The 16,966-nt window shown below is 38.8% G+C and overlaps 1 protein-coding gene across 1 annotated transcript in view; it reads right to left on the reverse strand.

The window, feature by feature from the left end:
* ARID3B (AT-rich interaction domain 3B) overlaps positions 1–16,966 on the reverse strand; it is a 288,514-nt gene that overhangs the window by 29,038 nt on the left and 242,510 nt on the right. The window contains exon 10 of the mRNA XM_053717369.1: positions 9,792–10,046. Coding sequence (XP_053573344.1) covers positions 9,792–10,046 — 255 coding nt within the window. The remainder of the gene's footprint in view (positions 1–9,791; positions 10,047–16,966) is intronic.

Below are 16,966 nucleotides of genomic sequence, written 5' to 3' on the forward strand. Positions count from 1 at the left end.
TATCTGTAATGGCCGCCCAGATGTACTAGGCGCCAAAATATCACGCACCTCCCGGGCGGGAGATGCAGGTACTGTCGCGTGAGGCGAGTTAGTCGGCATAACTCTCCCCTCGCTGTTTGGTGAAATTTGTTCACATTGTACAGATTGACTTTTATTTAAAGTAGCATCAATACAGTTAGTACATAAATTTCTATTGGGCTCCACCTTGGCATTGGAACAAATGACACAGATATCTTCCTCTGAGTCAGACATGTTTAACACACTAGCAAAAAACTTACAACTTGGTTATAATCTTTTTTAGCAAAAAACGTACTGTGCCTCAAAGAGGTACTAACGATTAAATGACAGTTGAAATAATGAACTGAAAAACAGTTATTGCATCAAATTTTAAAACAACACAACTTTTAGCAAAGGTTTGTTCCCATTAGTAAAAAACAACACTAATTAAATTTGTACATAAGAAAACAAAACAACGTTTTTTTATACACAGTCACTATAAGAATTCTCACAGCTCTGCTGAGAGAATTTACCTCCCTTCAAAGAAGTTTGAAGACCCCTGAGATCTGTCAGAGATGAACCGGATCATGCAGGACATATAAAAGTAGCTGACTGGAATTTTTTGATGCGTAGCAAAGAGCGCCAAAAACGGCCCCTCCCTCTCCCACACAGCAGTGAAGAGAAACGAAACTGTCACAATTAAAGCAAAAAACTGCCAAGTGGAAAATAATGCCCAAACATTTATTCACACAGTACCTCAGCAATGTAAACGATTCTACATTCCAGCAAAAACGTTTAACATGAGAATAGTTATTAAAAGGATTAGTGACCTTAACACAGTAGTTCCGGTGGAATACCATCCCCAGAATACTGAAGTGTATACATACATGTCATTTTAACGGTATGGCAGGCTTTTCTCATCAATTCCATTCAGAAAATAAAAACTGCCACATACCTCAATGCAGGTTCATCTGCCCGCTGTCCCCTGATCTGAAGCCTTTACCTCCCTCAGATGGTCGAGAACAGCAATATGATCTTAACGACTCCGGTTAAAATCATAGTAAAAAATCTCTGTCAGATTCTTCCTCAAACTCTGCCAGAGAAGTAATAACACGCTCCGGTGCTATTTTAAAATAACAAACTTTTGATTGAAGTCATAAAAACTAAGTATAATCACCATAGTCCTCTCACACATCCTATCTAGTCGTTGGGTGCAAGAGAATGACTGGGACTGACGTAGAGGGGAGGAGCTATATGCAGCTCTGCTGGGTGAATCCTCTTGCATTTCCTGTTGGGGAGGAGTTATATCCCAGAAGTAATGATGACCCGTGGACTGATCACACATAACAGAAGAAAAACATTTTTCTCTTCTTGTAGCAGATAATGCCTTGATTGACACTGTAGGAAAAGGTATAAGGTGCTCCTACAAAAAGTGTCGTACACTAGGCTCTATCTTCTCACCCACTCAACTTAAGTCCACCTCTACTCCTGCAAGTTCTTGGTTAACACATGTGGGGATGTTTAAATGCGGTCACAATCGCTATAAACCTTGCGACTATGTTCATGTTGCTAATTCATTTAGATCTACCGCCACTGACGAAACCTTTGAAATACAGTCTTGTTTAAATTGCACATTTTCTTATGTGATCTACCTCATTGAATGCACTATTTGCAATTTACAATACGTGGGGCTTATAAGCAGAGATGTCAATTCCCGTATACGGGAACATTTGTCTACCATCTATAGGGGCAAATCATCCTCACTTGTGCAACATTTTGCAATCAAGCATAACAGTAACATGCATTTTGCATGGTTTGCAATAGAAAAAATAAAAGCACCTAAGAGAGGAGGTGACTTGGACCAGATATTAGCAAAAAGGAAAATGTATTGGATCTTCAGATTGGGCACTCGCATACCCCAAGGTCTTAAAGGGACAGTCTACACCAGAATTTTTATTGTTTAAAAAGATAGATAAACCCTTTATTACCCATTCCCCAGTTTTGCATAACCAACAGTTATATTAATACACTTTTAACCTCTGTGATTACCTTGAATCTAAGCCTCTGCAAACTGCCCGCTTATTTCGTTTTTTCTATACAGAGAACACCTCCTCTGTATAGAAAAAAAGACAGAGGACACAAGACTCTATAAACACTTTAAAGAGGTACATAATGGGAGGATGAAGGATTTAAAGTATTGGGGAGTACAACACATAGAACAGAATTGGAGAGGAGGAAATATAGATAAGATTTTACGTTTAAAGGAGGCAGAGTATATCTATAAGCATGACACCTTATACCCTGCTGGTCTGAATTCAGAATTGGACATCTCACCATTCCTATTAGATTGAGTGATGACCTCACTAGATATGATCACGGTTCACTATATTTTTCAATTACTAAGAGTTTATAGATTGCACTGTCAAATTGATTGAAACACCTTAAATTGCTTATAATTGTTTATACTCTCTGGCAGAAGTGCCGTAACACCTAGTTAATATTTAACTTTTAACATTTTCTAATCACTCTGTATATATTTCTATAATTTCAGAAACCTTTAATTTGCTACACTATATCACTATCTTTATGATATTATATTTGTTAGTATAGAAACTTTGTTGCCCACATTACCACATTGTTGCCAATACCACTATGTCTACATAGATACCACCTTTAATATCAATCAAATTGGATCAACCAATAAGAAACTTGGATTACCCTTTAAAAGAAGGCTGGGACTGCAACAACTTCATCTTGAAAAAGCCCTGCAAAGTGAGAAACGCGTTGATGTTTACTAGTTGCAGCTTTTGATTATTCCCATTTGGATGAGGATATATCGTTTGTCTTTGAGACAGAGTCTGTCGTGGTATGCTGAACAGTCTGACATAGGCATATCAGAAGCCCAATACACAAACAGAGAAGTGCAGACACTCTGCACCACTGACCACAGAAATTACTGCTGGATATCTTTGGTAGATCTACATTGCACCTGGCTAAAAAGATCCTCCTGTCAAGATATTACTTCTACCAGACCACAGGTATCCTGCGTGCCACTTGCACTAAAGAGCGGATATACATTTTATTCATATTGAAATCGGCTGAGAAACTTCCCCGTTTGAGAGGACGGTCCTGACCAATAGGACTGCAACGACAGGACAGCGCCCACACCTGTGACGTCAACAGTCACGTATGTGTTCTTCTACGGAGGTGTAAAGCCCTGTAAGTCATCGGGACTGGAACGGTGTCCGGACTGATAAGGAATAGACACCCGGTTACCCTGAGTACCCTGAGCTTTTGTGGCTGAGTGATTACTATGACTTGGGAACTGTAACGATCGATACACACTTTGTTGTTCTATACATTTTTTTCTTTGTGGTGGCAACCCTTTTTTTAGTTTTTTTATGTATATCAGACGTCCGATTTTATAGAAATTAACTTGTTAATAGCACTTATTTGTCAAGTAACTTGACATTTTACTTTGAATAAATTGGCATAGCCATTTCTTTTATTGGCTTTCTGTATATGTTTTTTTAAATTCTTTTATATGCACCTTTAGCTTAAGCGCTCCTCTATATGTTTTCTGTCTGATTTTCTGTTTTGCCTATTGTGAGGGACACTTAGGTTTTTGAGGAGTTTGGTGGTTTACTCAGCGCACACTACTTTGCATATGTGTTTAAGTGCTATGCTCACCCATTTGGATCTTGGCTTCCTTCCATGTATTTTACTGCATATCAAATATTTTGGATTTTATTCTAACTGTCCGACTCCTCTTCCTTGATTTACTAAAACTTCCATGCACATAGCCACTGAAGGGAATGATTGAGACTGAAGGTTTCGACAAGCTGAAACCAATTTTATTTGTCTCTTGTCTGTAAGAGACAGAGTCATGGACACTGAATCTTTCTGGAAACCTAAAAAGGTGACCCTTGTCTGAGGAATCAAGGAACTTTTCGGTAAATTGATCCTCCAACCATGTCTTTGAAAAAACAACACTAGTTGATTCGTGTGAGATTCGGCAGAATGTAAAGACTGAGCTAGTACCAAGATATCGTCCAAATAAGGAAACACTGCAATACCCTGTTCTCTGATTACAGAGAGTAGGGCACACCGAGAACCTTTGAAAATATTCTTGGATCTGTCGCTAGGCCAAATGGAAGAGCAACAAATTGCTAATGCTCGTCTAGAAAAGAGAATCTCAGAAACAGATAGTGGTTTGGATGAATCGGAATATGAAAATATGCATCCTATAAGTCTATCATGGACATATAATGACCTTGCTGAACAAAAGGCAGAATAGTCCTTATAGTCACTCTTTTGAAACTTGGCACTCATACAAAACGATTCAAAATTTTCAGATCCAGAACTGGCCTGAATGAATTTTCTTTCTTTGGGACAATGAATAGATTTGAATAAAACCCCAGACCCTGTTCCTGAAACGGAACTGGTATGATTAACCCTGAAAGCTCTAGATCTGAAACACACTTCAGAAAAGCCTGAGCCTTCACTGGATTTGCTGGAACGTGCAAGAAAAAAAAAATCTTCTCACAGGAGTTCTTACTCTGAATCCTATTCGATACCCTTGAGAGACAATACTCTGAATCCACTGATTTTGGACAGAATCTGCCCCCCACCAGGTGAGCTGGAATGAGGGCCGCACCATCATGCAGACTTGGGGCTGGCTTTGGTTTCTTAAAAGGCTTGGATTTATTCCAACTTGAAGGTTTCCAATTGGAACCAGATTCTTTGGGGGAAGGATTGGCTTTCTGTTCCTTATTCTGTCGAAAAGAACAAAAACGATTAGAAGCTTTAGATTTACCCTTAGATCTTTTATCCTGAAGCAAAAAAACTTCCTCTCCCCCCCCCCGTGACTGTTGAAATAATTGAATCCAACTGAGAACCAAATAAACTGTTTAAATAAAAAGAGAGAAGCGCTCAACCAGGCAATCCCTTTCTGAACAAGAGAAACAGCAAAACCCCAGACGTACGTTTCGGCCTATTGTGGGCCTCGTCAGTGAGGTGCAGCCATATCCCTCTAGGCACACTGAGCAATGGGTCCACGTCTTGATTCCCGCATCACACTTAGGGAGACTTCCCTAAGTGTCATAATTTGCATAAATAAAAAGAGAGAAGCGCTCAACCTGGGAACGAACAATAGCATAATAGCTTGTTCTATGGCTAGTTACCACCCTAGAAGCAGCCTCTTGCTCAGTGTGCCTAGAGGGATATGGCTGCACCTCACTGACGAGGCCCACAATAGGCCGAAACGTACGTCTGGGGTTTTGCCGTTTCTCTCGTTCAGAGAAGAATTGCCTGGTATTTCGGGGCTGGACTGTACTGTGAAGTCAGGATCAGACTGATATGCTTCAGGAAAGTTTTTCTCTGTGAAAGGCACATGTTGAGCAAAAAGAGGCTGCTTCTTGGGTGGTAACTAGCCATAGAACAAGCTATTATGCTATTGTTCGTTTCCAGGTTGAGCGCATCTCTCTTTTTATTTATGCAAATTATGACATTTTGGGAAGTCTCCCTAAGTGTAATGCGGAAATCCAGACGTGGACCCGTTGCTCAGTGTGTGGACCCGTTGCTCAGTGTGCCTAGAGGGATATGGCTGCACCTCACTGACGATGCCCACAATAGGCCGAAACGTACGTCTGGGGTTTTGCTGTTTCTCTCGTTCAGAGAAGAATTGCCTGGTATTTCGGGGCTGGACTGTACTGTGAAGTCAGGATCAGACTGATATGCTTCAGGAAAGTTTTTCTCTGTGAAAGGCACATGTTGAGCAAAAAGAGGCTGCTTCTTGGGTGGTAACTAGCCATAGAACAAGCTATTATGCTATTGTTCGTTTCCAGGTTGAGCGCTTCTCTCTTTTTATTTATGCAAATTATGACATTTTGGGAAGTCTACCCAAGTGTGATGCGGGAATCCAGACGTGGACCCGTTTCTCAGTGTGCCTAGAGGGATATGGCTGCACCTCACTGACGAGGCCCACAATAGGCGGAAACGTACGTCTGGGGTTTTGCTGTTTCTCTCGTTCAGAGAAGAATTGCCTGGTATTTCGGGGCTGGACTGTACTGTGAAGTCAGGATCAGACTGATATGCTTCAGGAAAGTTTTTCTCTGTGAAAGGCACATGTTGAGCAAAAAGAGGCTGCTTCTTGGGTGGTAACTAGCCATAGAACAAGCTATTATGCTATTGTTCGTTTCCAGGTTGAGCGCTTCTCTCTTTTTATTTATCCAAATAAACTGTTACCTTGGAAAGAAAGAGATAGTTATCTAGACTTAGATACCATGTCAGCATTCCAAGATTAGAGCCACAAAGCTATTCTAGCTAAAATAGATAAAGACATAGATTTGAAGGGACACTGACCCAAATTTTTTCTTTCGTGGTTCAGATAGAGCATGCAATTTTAAGCAACTTTCTAATTTACTCCTATTATCAAATTTTCTTCATTCTCTTGGTATCTTTATTTGAAAAGCAAGAATGTAAGTTTAGATGCCGGCCCATATTTTTGTGAACAACCTGGGTTGTCGTTGCTGATTGGACAGCACCAATAAACAAGTGCTGTCCATTGTTCTGACACAAAAATTGGTGGCTCCTTCGCTTAGATGCCTTCTTTTTCAAATAAAGATAGCAAGAGAACAAAAAATTGATAAGAGTAAATTAGAAAGTTGCTTAAAATTGCATGCTCTATCTGAATCATAAAAAAGAAAAAAATTGGGTTTAGTGTCCCTTTAACATCAATTTTGATATCAAAAATAGCATCACAGATAAAATGGATTAGCATGTTGAAGCAAGCGAACAATGCTAGATAAATCAGGATTTGTTTCCTGTTACGCTAAGCTTTCCAACCAAAAAGTTGATGCCGCTGCAACATCAGCCATAGATATAGCAGGCCTAAGAATACTGCCATAAAATAAATGAGCTTTCCTTAGATAAGATTCAAGTTTCCTATCTAAAGGATCCTTAAAAGAACTACTATCTTCCATAGGAATAGTAGTACGTTTGGCAAGAGTAGAAATAGCCCCATCAACTTTGGGGATTTTCCCCAAAACTCCAATCTAGCTGCTGGCAAAGCATACAACTTTTTAAATCTAGGAGGAGGAATAAAAGTACTAGGCCTATCCCATTCCTTTGAAATCATATCAGAAATAGCATCAGGAACTGGAAAAACATCTGGAGTAACAGGAGGTTTATAAACCCAATTTAAACGTTTACTAGTTTTAGTATCAAGAGGACTAGATTCCTCAATATCCAAAGTAATCAACACATCTTTTAACAAGGAACTAATATACTCCATCTTAGAGAGATAAGTAGATTTGACAGTGTCAATATCTGAGGTAGGATCTTCTGAATCAGATAGATCCTCATCAAAGGAGGATAATTCAGTATGTTGACGGTCATTTAAAAATTCATCAACTTTATGAGAAGTTTTAAAAGACATTTTACGTTTATTAGAAGTCGGAATAGCAGACAAAGCCTTCTGAATCGCATCAGCAATAAAATCTTTAATATTCACAGGGATATCATGTACATTAGATGTTGAAGGAACAACAGGCATTGTACTAGTACTGATGGATACATTCTCTGCATGTAAAAGCTTATCATGACAACTGTTACATACTACAGCTGGAGATATAATCTCCGCTAACTTGCACAGATACACTTAGCTTTTGTAGAACTGTTATCAGGCAGCAGTTGTTTCTCAGACAGGATCAGAAAAAAACAACATAAAGCAAAATTATCAATTTCCTTATATGGCAGTTTCAGGAAATGGGGAAAAAATGCAAACAGCATAGCCCTCTGAGCATAAAAAGGCAAGAGGCATATAAGAAGTTATTTGGCGCCAAGTATGACGCACAACGCAAAATAATTTTTTTTGCTGCTAACATCCGGAAATGACAACTAGCAGACGCAACCTTGTGCAAGGAAACCTGGCGTCAACTAAGACACCGGAAATGACGAATTTGCGTCACGGAAAAAATTCTTGCGCAAAAAATCACGCAATAAATATCAGCATTTTGCGACCTTGCGAGCCTAATTTTGCCCGTGAAATTTAATGAGAAAAAAAAACTGTCAATTTGAAGAAAAGACTATACCCTAGGTAAAAACTGCCTAAATAGGTTTCCCAATTTTGAAACTGAATCAAAAGATTTCCCGTGAGGAAAACCATAGAACCAATAGGTGATACTCCCTTCACATCCCTCTGACAAACACTGTACTCTGAGAGGAATCAGGCTTCAAAATGCTGAGAAGAGCATATCACAGAAGAAAATCAAGCATAAACTTACTTCACCTCCTCCATAGGGAGGCAAAGTTTGTAAAACTGAATTGTTGGTGTGGTGAGGAGTGTATTGTATAGGCATTTGAGGTTTGGGAAACTTTGCCCCTCCTGGTAGGATTGTATATCCCATACGTCACTAGCTCATGGACTCTTGCCAATTACATGAAAGAAATGTGGTATTCTTTTTTTGATGGAAAATATTTTGTGCTGTGAAACGTTACCCAGGTACAGTGACAATTTTTTTCAAGCTGTGCTGGAGCCATAATATCCAACAGAACCATTATGAATAGTCTCAGAGCAGTGATTAACCCAAAAGGCTGAAAGTAACAAATACAGCAAATAAGCATACCCTCAGAGTTTATAATACTGTTTCCATTCTAAATAATCAGGCTCTTAAAATCTTTTACTACAAAAGCCTTCTACATTATTCAGCTGTCCATTAAGTCTAAACCTGCAGGACCTTTGCACCGACAAAGCTATAAAGTTTATAGTACAGCTTTTTATATACAATATTTTGTCAGATAAATTCTGCAACCACATCTTTCAAAAATCAGAAAGTTGACCCTAACCAGTATGTCTACTGCTGGTGGGGTGCAGGCTGTAATTCATTTAACATTGCACTTTAGGCTCCCAGATCAGCTGTTTTAGTGGGAATAGAGCATTTGGGCAGGGACAGTTTGGTTGAATGAAACAATAATAATGCAATTTCAGTTTACATCTTATTATGGCGAAGGAATGCAGCTTTTTGCCAATAGTGATCTTTTGGTAAGGATATCAAAGTCACATCAATACAACTGTGCAACTGTTTAGTAGCATTTGCTCAACGTGCTTACACCAGACAAGTTTGTATAGTTTGTGCTAAGAGAAATATTTTTTTTAATGGAAATAAGTATCTATTTACATATCAAAGATAAAAATGTTTGCTAAAAGAACCAAAGAGCTTTACAGTGAGTTTGAGTAGAATCGTAATATAATGAAATGTTACAGCTTAAGGATATGTAAACCATATGTTTATAAAGATCTATAAGGCAGCTTAAAGCTTCCACATTCATATCAACTTGATCCCAAAATGAAGTTCCACTTCAAAATATCATGGTAAACGTAGCTAAGACTGCAATGGTCTTTCAACCACAGATGAAGATTCACAACAGCCTCGGAGGAATTTTAGCAGTTGGATAGTTTGAGTGAAAGCACTGTACATAGATTGTGTTTTTTTTTGCTAAAAGTATGGGATTTGCAGGCTCAACTGCTTGGTTCTTCAATTACTTTAAATTGATACAGGACGGCTTGATTCCCCAGAAAACACATACATCAGCAAAGATAGTGAATATTCATATTTCTTCCAAGTTGTAACTACATTTTGCTAGAAATTAAATACAGAAAACAGAACTTACAAATTACTTTATGTAAAAAATATCTACAAAAATGTGGCTTCTAATTATCTATGGTTTTCTATAGGCATGTTTATTTTTTCATTTAAAAAGAGTTCCCACCCCCTTTCCTTTGCCTTGCTCACCCTTCCCGTTGATTTTAAGTTTCATTGGTATCTGTCGTGCCATGCTCAGTAGATTATGCTGGAGTGCCTGTTGCATGAGCTTCTGGTGCTCCTCTCCTGGCGTTCGTGCTGCTCGCTTTTCTGGAGGCTCACCAGTTTCCAATCGCTCCTTTAGCTGGTCTAATGATGCTGTTCTCATCCCTGTTGGAGTCTGTTGCAATGCCAATTGCCCTCCCAGTGACATTCGGTTTGATACCAAACTTGAAGGACTGTCACCTATAAGAAAGAAAAAACATAAACAAAAGATCCTACTAGGAAAAAAACATCTAACAAACTGAAAAAAATGCACCAATAAAAAAAAAAGTTTTTATTTTTTACATACTGTTAAATACATGTAGCCCTCAGTTTACGCTGGGGTTAGGTTCCAGAAGGAACGGTTGTAAATTGAAACCGTTGTAAATTGAAACCCAGTTTATAATGTAAGTCAATGGGAAGTGAGGGAGATAGGTTCCAGGCACCTCTCAAAATTGTCATAAGTAACAACTAATACATTATTTTTAAAGCTTTCAAATGAAGACTTTAAATGCTAAACAGCATTATAAACCTAATACAATAATCACACAACACAGAATATATAATTAAACTAAGTTAAATGAACATTTTGTTTGCTAAACAGCATTATAAACCTAATAAAATAATCACACAACACAGACTTCACTTGCATTTTTCTGCAAAGAGTTCTTTCTATGCATTCCAATCTGGACTGATTTATAGACAGGAAGATCTTGTTCCTTTGAAATCTGCTCGATAGCTCAAGTCTGGTTAAACTGATTAATTTCAGCTTGCTTGGCTTTGCTGCAACACAAGCGGACAGCTCCACCTACTGGCTATTTTAATAAATGCACTGCTTCTCAATGCTTTTCAATAGCAGTCACATGACTGGAAAAAAAGGTTGTTATTCTGAAACGGTGTAAATTGAACTGTTGTAAAACAAGGGCCACCTGCAACTATCTTCATGTTTTCAAGGATAGGAGATTATTACCATTGACTTAATATTAAGCGACCACTTGAAGAAAGAAAGAAAGAAAGAAAGAAAGAAAGAAAGAAAGAAAGAAAGAAAAAAAGGAGTGGTTGGTCTTTGTGAGGTCTCACTCATAACATGACAAAAGGAATGTAAATAGCAGGGAAAAAAATACATCTTGTTCTCTTAAATGTCAATACCAAAGGGAGCAGGGTATGATTCATCATTATTTTCTTAGTACAAAAGCAATGAAAATAATCATAACGATAGGAAAAACAGAATTTATGTTTACCTGATAAATTACTTTCTCCAACGGTGTGTCCGGTCCACGGCGTCATCCTTACTTGTGGGATATTCTCTTCCCCAACAGGAAATGGCAAAGAGCCCAGCAAAGCTGGTCACATGATCCCTCCTAGGCTCCGCCTACCCCAGTCATTCGACCGACGTTAAGGAGGAATATTTGCATAGGAGAAACCATATGGTACCGTGGTGACTGTAGTTAAAGAAAATAAATTATCAGACCTGATTAAAAAACCAGGGCGGGCCGTGGACCGGACACACCGTTGGAGAAAGTAATTTATCAGGTAAACATAAATTCTGTTTTCTCCAACATAGGTGTGTCCGGTCCACGGCGTCATCCTTACTTGTGGGAACCAATACCAAAGCTTTAGGACACGGATGAAGGGAGGGAGCAAATCAGGTCACCTAAATGGAAGGCACCACGGCTTGCAAAACCTTTCTCCCAAAAATAGCCTCAGAAGAAGCAAAAGTATCAAACTTGTAAAATTTGGTAAAAGTGTGCAGTGAAGACCAAGTCGCTGCCCTACATATCTGATCAACAGAAGCCTCGTTCTTGAAGGCCCATGTGGAAGCCACAGCCCTAGTGGAATGAGCTGTGATTCTTTCGGGAGGCTGCCGTCCGGCAGTCTCGTAAGCCAATCTGATGATGCTTTTAATCCAAAAAGAGAGAGAGGTAGAAGTTGCTTTTTGACCTCTCCTTTTACCGGAATAAACAACAAACAAGGAAGATTTTTGTCTAAAATCCTTTGTAGCATCTAAATAGAATTTTAGAGCGCGAACAACATCCAAATTGTGCAACAAACGTTCCTTCTTTGAAACTGGTTTCGGACACAGAGAAGGTACGATAATCTCCTGGTTAATGTTTTTGTTAGAAACAACTTTTGGAAGAAAACCAGGTTTAGTACGTAAAACCACCTTATCTGCATGGAACACCAGATAAGGAGGAGAACACTGCAGAGCAGATAATTCTGAAACTCTTCTAGCAGAAGAAATTGCAACTAAAAACAAAACTTTCCAAGATAATAACTTAATATCAACGGAATGTAAGGGTTCAAACGGAACCCCCTGAAGAACTGAAAGAACTAAATTGAGACTCCAAGGAGGAGTCAAAGGTTTGTAAACAGGCTTGATTCTAACCAGAGCCTGAACAAAGGCTTGAACATCTGGCACAGCTGCCAGCTTTTTGTGAAGTAACACCGACAAGGCAGAAATCTGTCCCTTCAGGGAACTTGCAGATAACCCTTTTTCCAATCCTTCTTGAAGGAAGGATAGAATCCTAGGAATCTTAACCTTGTCCCAAGGGAATCCTTTAGATTCACACCAACAGATATATTTTTTCCAAATTTTGTGGTAAATCTTTCTCGTTACAGGCTTTCTGGCCTGAACAAGAGTATCGATAACCGAATCTGAGAATCCTCGCTTCGATAAAATCAAGCGTTCAATCAGTTAAACACTAAAAAACTCTAAGCCATCTCCGTGGAGATGTTGCCTGTACAACGGCAAAGAGAATGACTGGGGTAGGCGGAGCCTAGGAGGGATCATGTGACCAGCTTTGCTGGGCTCTTTGCCATTTCCTGTTGGGGAAGAGAATATCCCACAAGTAAGGATGACGCCGTGGACCGGACACACCTATGTTGGAGAAACATCAGTATAGTTAAGATAGAGTGGACCAGTAACGATCCTGCCTAGTAATGTACCAACTCGACAAGGAAAGATTAAATTTTTTTTTCTTTCTAACTTCATTTCTTCTATAAGAAACATTTTAAAATAATACTGCAGTATTGGCTTTGCATTCTCTAATACTCATTGTCTGCTAAAGACGACTGATGCTTCCTTGTTGGTGGAGAGGGACACACAACTGCAAGTACTGAGGACAAGAAAAGTTTTGTTTTTTTATTTAAGATTTTTTTTTTGCCAATGTCCCTTTAAATATAAGCAAAACAAATTTCATAGTCCACTGCATTTTTTTCTGTTCATTTTGCACAATTTTTTTTTTAATATCTAACCCCTTCCCGCCCATACTTATTTGTCTACATTGAAACAAAATTCTAATGTAAACAAATAAGTAAAAAATTTAAATTACTCGATCGTTAATGCACTTGTGCTTAACAAAACAAAAAACACTAAAAACATAGGCCTAGATTTGGAGTTCGGCGGTAAAAGGGCTGTTAACGCTCCGCGGGCTTTTTTCTGGCCGCACCATAAATTTAACTCTGGTATCGAGAGTTAAAACAAATGCTGCGTTAGGCTCCAAAAAAGGAGTGTAGAGCATTTTTACCGCAAATGCAACTCTCGATACCAGAGTTGCTTACGGACGCGGCCGGCCTCAAAAACGTGCTCGTGCACGATTCCCCCATAGGAAACAATGGGGCTGTTTGAGCTGAAAAAAAACCTAACACCTGCAAAACAGCAGCGTTCAGCTCCTAACGCAGCCCCATTGTTTCCTATGGGGAAACACTTCCTACGTCTGCACCTAACACTCTAACATGTACCCCGAGTCTAAACACCCCTAACCTTACACTTATTAACCCCTATTCTGCCGCCCCCGCTATCGCTGACTCCTGTATATTATTTTTAACCCCTAATCTGCCGCTCCGTAAACCGCCGCAACCTACGTTATCCCTATGTACCCCTAATCTGCTGCCCTAACATCGCCGACCCCTATGTTATATTTATTAACCCCTAATCTGCCCCCCACAACGTCGCCGACACCTACCTACACTTATTAACCCCTAATCTGCCGAGCGGACCTGAGCGCTACTATAATAAAGTTATTAACCCCTAATCCGCCTCACTAACCCTATCATAAATAGTATTAACCCCTAATCTGCCCTCCCTAACATCGCCGACACCTACCTTCAATTATTAACCCCTAAACTTCCGATCGGAGCTCACCGCTATTCTAATAAATGTATTAACCCCTAAAGCTAAGTCTAACCCTAACACTAACACCCCCCTAAGTTAAATATAATTTTTATCTAACGAAATAAATTAACTCTTATTAAATAACTTATTCCTATTTAAAGCTAAATACTTACCTGTAAAATAAATCCTAATATAGCTACAATATAAATTATAATTATATTATAGCTATTTTAGGATTAATATTTATTTTACAGGCAACTTTGTAATTATTTTAACCAGGTACAATAGCTATTAAATAGTTAAGAACTATTTAATAGTTACCTAGTTAAAATAATAACAAATTTACCTGTAAAATAAATCCTAACCTAAGATATAATTAAACCTAACACTACCCTATCAATAAAATAATTAAATAAACTACCTACAATTACCTACAATTAACCTAACACTACACTATCAATAAATTAATTAAACACAATTCCTACAAATAAATACAATTAAATAAACTAGCTAAAGTACAAAAAATAAAAAAGAACTAAGTTACAGAAAATAAAAAAATATTTACAAACATAATAAAAATATTACAACAATTTTAAACTAATTACACCTACTCTAAGCCCCCTAATAAAATAACAAAGCCCCCCAAAATAAAAAATTCCCTACCCTATTCTAAATTAAAAATGTTACAAGCTCTTTTACCTTACCAGCCCTGAACAGGGCCCTTTGCGGGGCATGCCCCAAGAATTTCAGCTCTTTTGCCTGTAAAAAAAAACATACAATACCCCCCCCCCCCCCAACATTACAACCCACCACCCACATACCCCTAATCTAACCCAAACCCCCCTTAAATAAACCTAACACTAATCGGCTGATTCCATCAGCCAATCAGAAAATTCCTACCTTAATTCCGATTGGCTGATAGAATCCTATCAGCCAATCGGAATTCGAGGGACGCCATCTTGGATGACGTCCCTTAAAGGAACCGTCATTAGTCGGGAGACATCGGAAGAAGAGGATGGATCCGCGTCGCCTGCTTCAAGATGGACCCGCTCCGCACCGGATGGAAGAAGATCGAAGATGCCGCTTGGAGAAGATGTTTGCCGGTCCGGATGTCCTCTTCTTGCCGGATAGGAGGAAGACTTTGGAGCACCGGATTATGGATCGCCAACCCCCGCTTGGGTTGGATGAAGATCTTGGAGCCAGGACGGATCGGTGATACCTGGATGGTGAAGACAAGGTAGGAAGATCTTCAGGGGATTAGTGTTAGGTTTATTTAAGGGGGGTTTGGGTTAGATTAGGGGTATGTGGGTGGTGGGTTGTAATGTTGGGGGGGGGTATTGTATGTTTTTTTTTACAGGCAAAAGAGCTGAAATTCTTGGGGCATGCCCCGCAAAGGGCCCTGTTCAGGGCTGGTAAGGTAAAAGAGCTTGTAACTTTTTTAATTTAGAATAGGGTAGGGAATTTTTTATTTTGGGGGGCTTTGTTATTTTATTAGGGAGCTTAGAGTAGGTGTAATTAGTTTAAAATTGTTGTAATATTTTTATTATGTTTGTAAATATTTTTTTATTTTCTGTAACTTAGTTCTTTTTTATTTTTTGTACTTTAGCTAGTTTATTTAATTGTATTTATTTGTAGGAATTGTGTTTAATTAATTTATTGATAGTGTAGTGTTAGGTTAATTGTAGGTAATTGTAGGTAGTTTAATTATTTTATTGATAGGGTAGTGTTAGGTTTAATTATATCTTAGGTTAGGATTTATTTTACAGGTAAATTTGTTATTATTTTAACTAGTTAACTATTAAATAGTTCTTAACTATTTAATAGCTATTGTACCTGGTTAAAATAATTACAAAGTTGCCTGTAAAATAAATATTAATCCTAAAATAGCTATAATATAATTATAATTTATATTGTAGCTATATTAGGATTTATTTTACAGGTAAGTATTTAGCTTTAAATAGGAATAAGTTATTTAATAAGAGTTAATTAATTTCGTTAGATAAAACTTATATTTAACTTAGGGGGGTGTTAGTGTTAGGGTTAGACTTAGCTTTAGGGGTTAATACATTTATTAGAATAGCGGTGAGCTCCGGTCGGCAGATTAGGGGTTAATAATTGAAGTTAGGTGTCGGCGACGTTGAGGGGGGCAGATTAGGGGTTAATAAATATAATATAGGGGTCGGCGATGTTAGGGGTATCAGATTAGGGGTACATAGGGATAACGTAGGTGGCGGCGATTTGCGGTCGGAAGATTAGGGGTTAATTATTTTAAGTAGCTTGCGGCGACGTTGTGTGGGGCAAGTAAGGGGTTAATAAATATAATATAGGGGTCGGCGGGGTTAGGGGCAGCAGATTAGGGGTACATAAGGATAACGTAGGTGGCGGTCGGCAGATTAGGGGTTAAAAATTTTAATCGAGTGGCGGCGATGTGGGGGGACCTCGGTTTAGGGGTACATAGGTAGTTTATGGGTGTTAGTGTACTTTAGGGTACAGTAGTTAAGAGCTTTATAAACCGGCGTTAGCCAGAAAGCTCTTAACTCCTGCTATTTTCAGGTGGCTGGAATTTTGTCGTTAGAGCTCTAACGCTCACTTCAGAAACGACTCTAAATACCGGCGTTAGAAAGATCCCATTGAAAAGATAGGCTACGCAAATGGCGTAGGGGGATCTGCGGTATGGAAAAGTCGCGGCTGAAAAGTGAGCGTTAGACCCTTTCCTGACTGACTCCAAATACCAGCGGGCGGCCAAAACCAGCGTTAGGAGCCTCTAACGCTGGTTTTGACGGCTACCGCCGAACTCTAAATCTAGGCCATAGGGTGCACTCTCACCAACATGAAAGAAATGAATTCATCAGGCAAGCATAAATTATGTTTTTTTTTCCATACAGGTTATGAGAGTCCATGATCCATTACTCCTGGGAACTAAAACCAAAGATGTGGCGAAATGAGACAAATGGTGGGATTTAGAAACATTTTTTTTCACTGAAAAACTAAATCCACAACCCCACAAAAA

Source organism: Bombina bombina, chromosome 6 (assembly GCF_027579735.1).
Source record: "Bombina bombina isolate aBomBom1 chromosome 6, aBomBom1.pri, whole genome shotgun sequence".
NCBI lineage: Eukaryota > Metazoa > Chordata > Amphibia > Anura > Bombinatoridae > Bombina > Bombina bombina.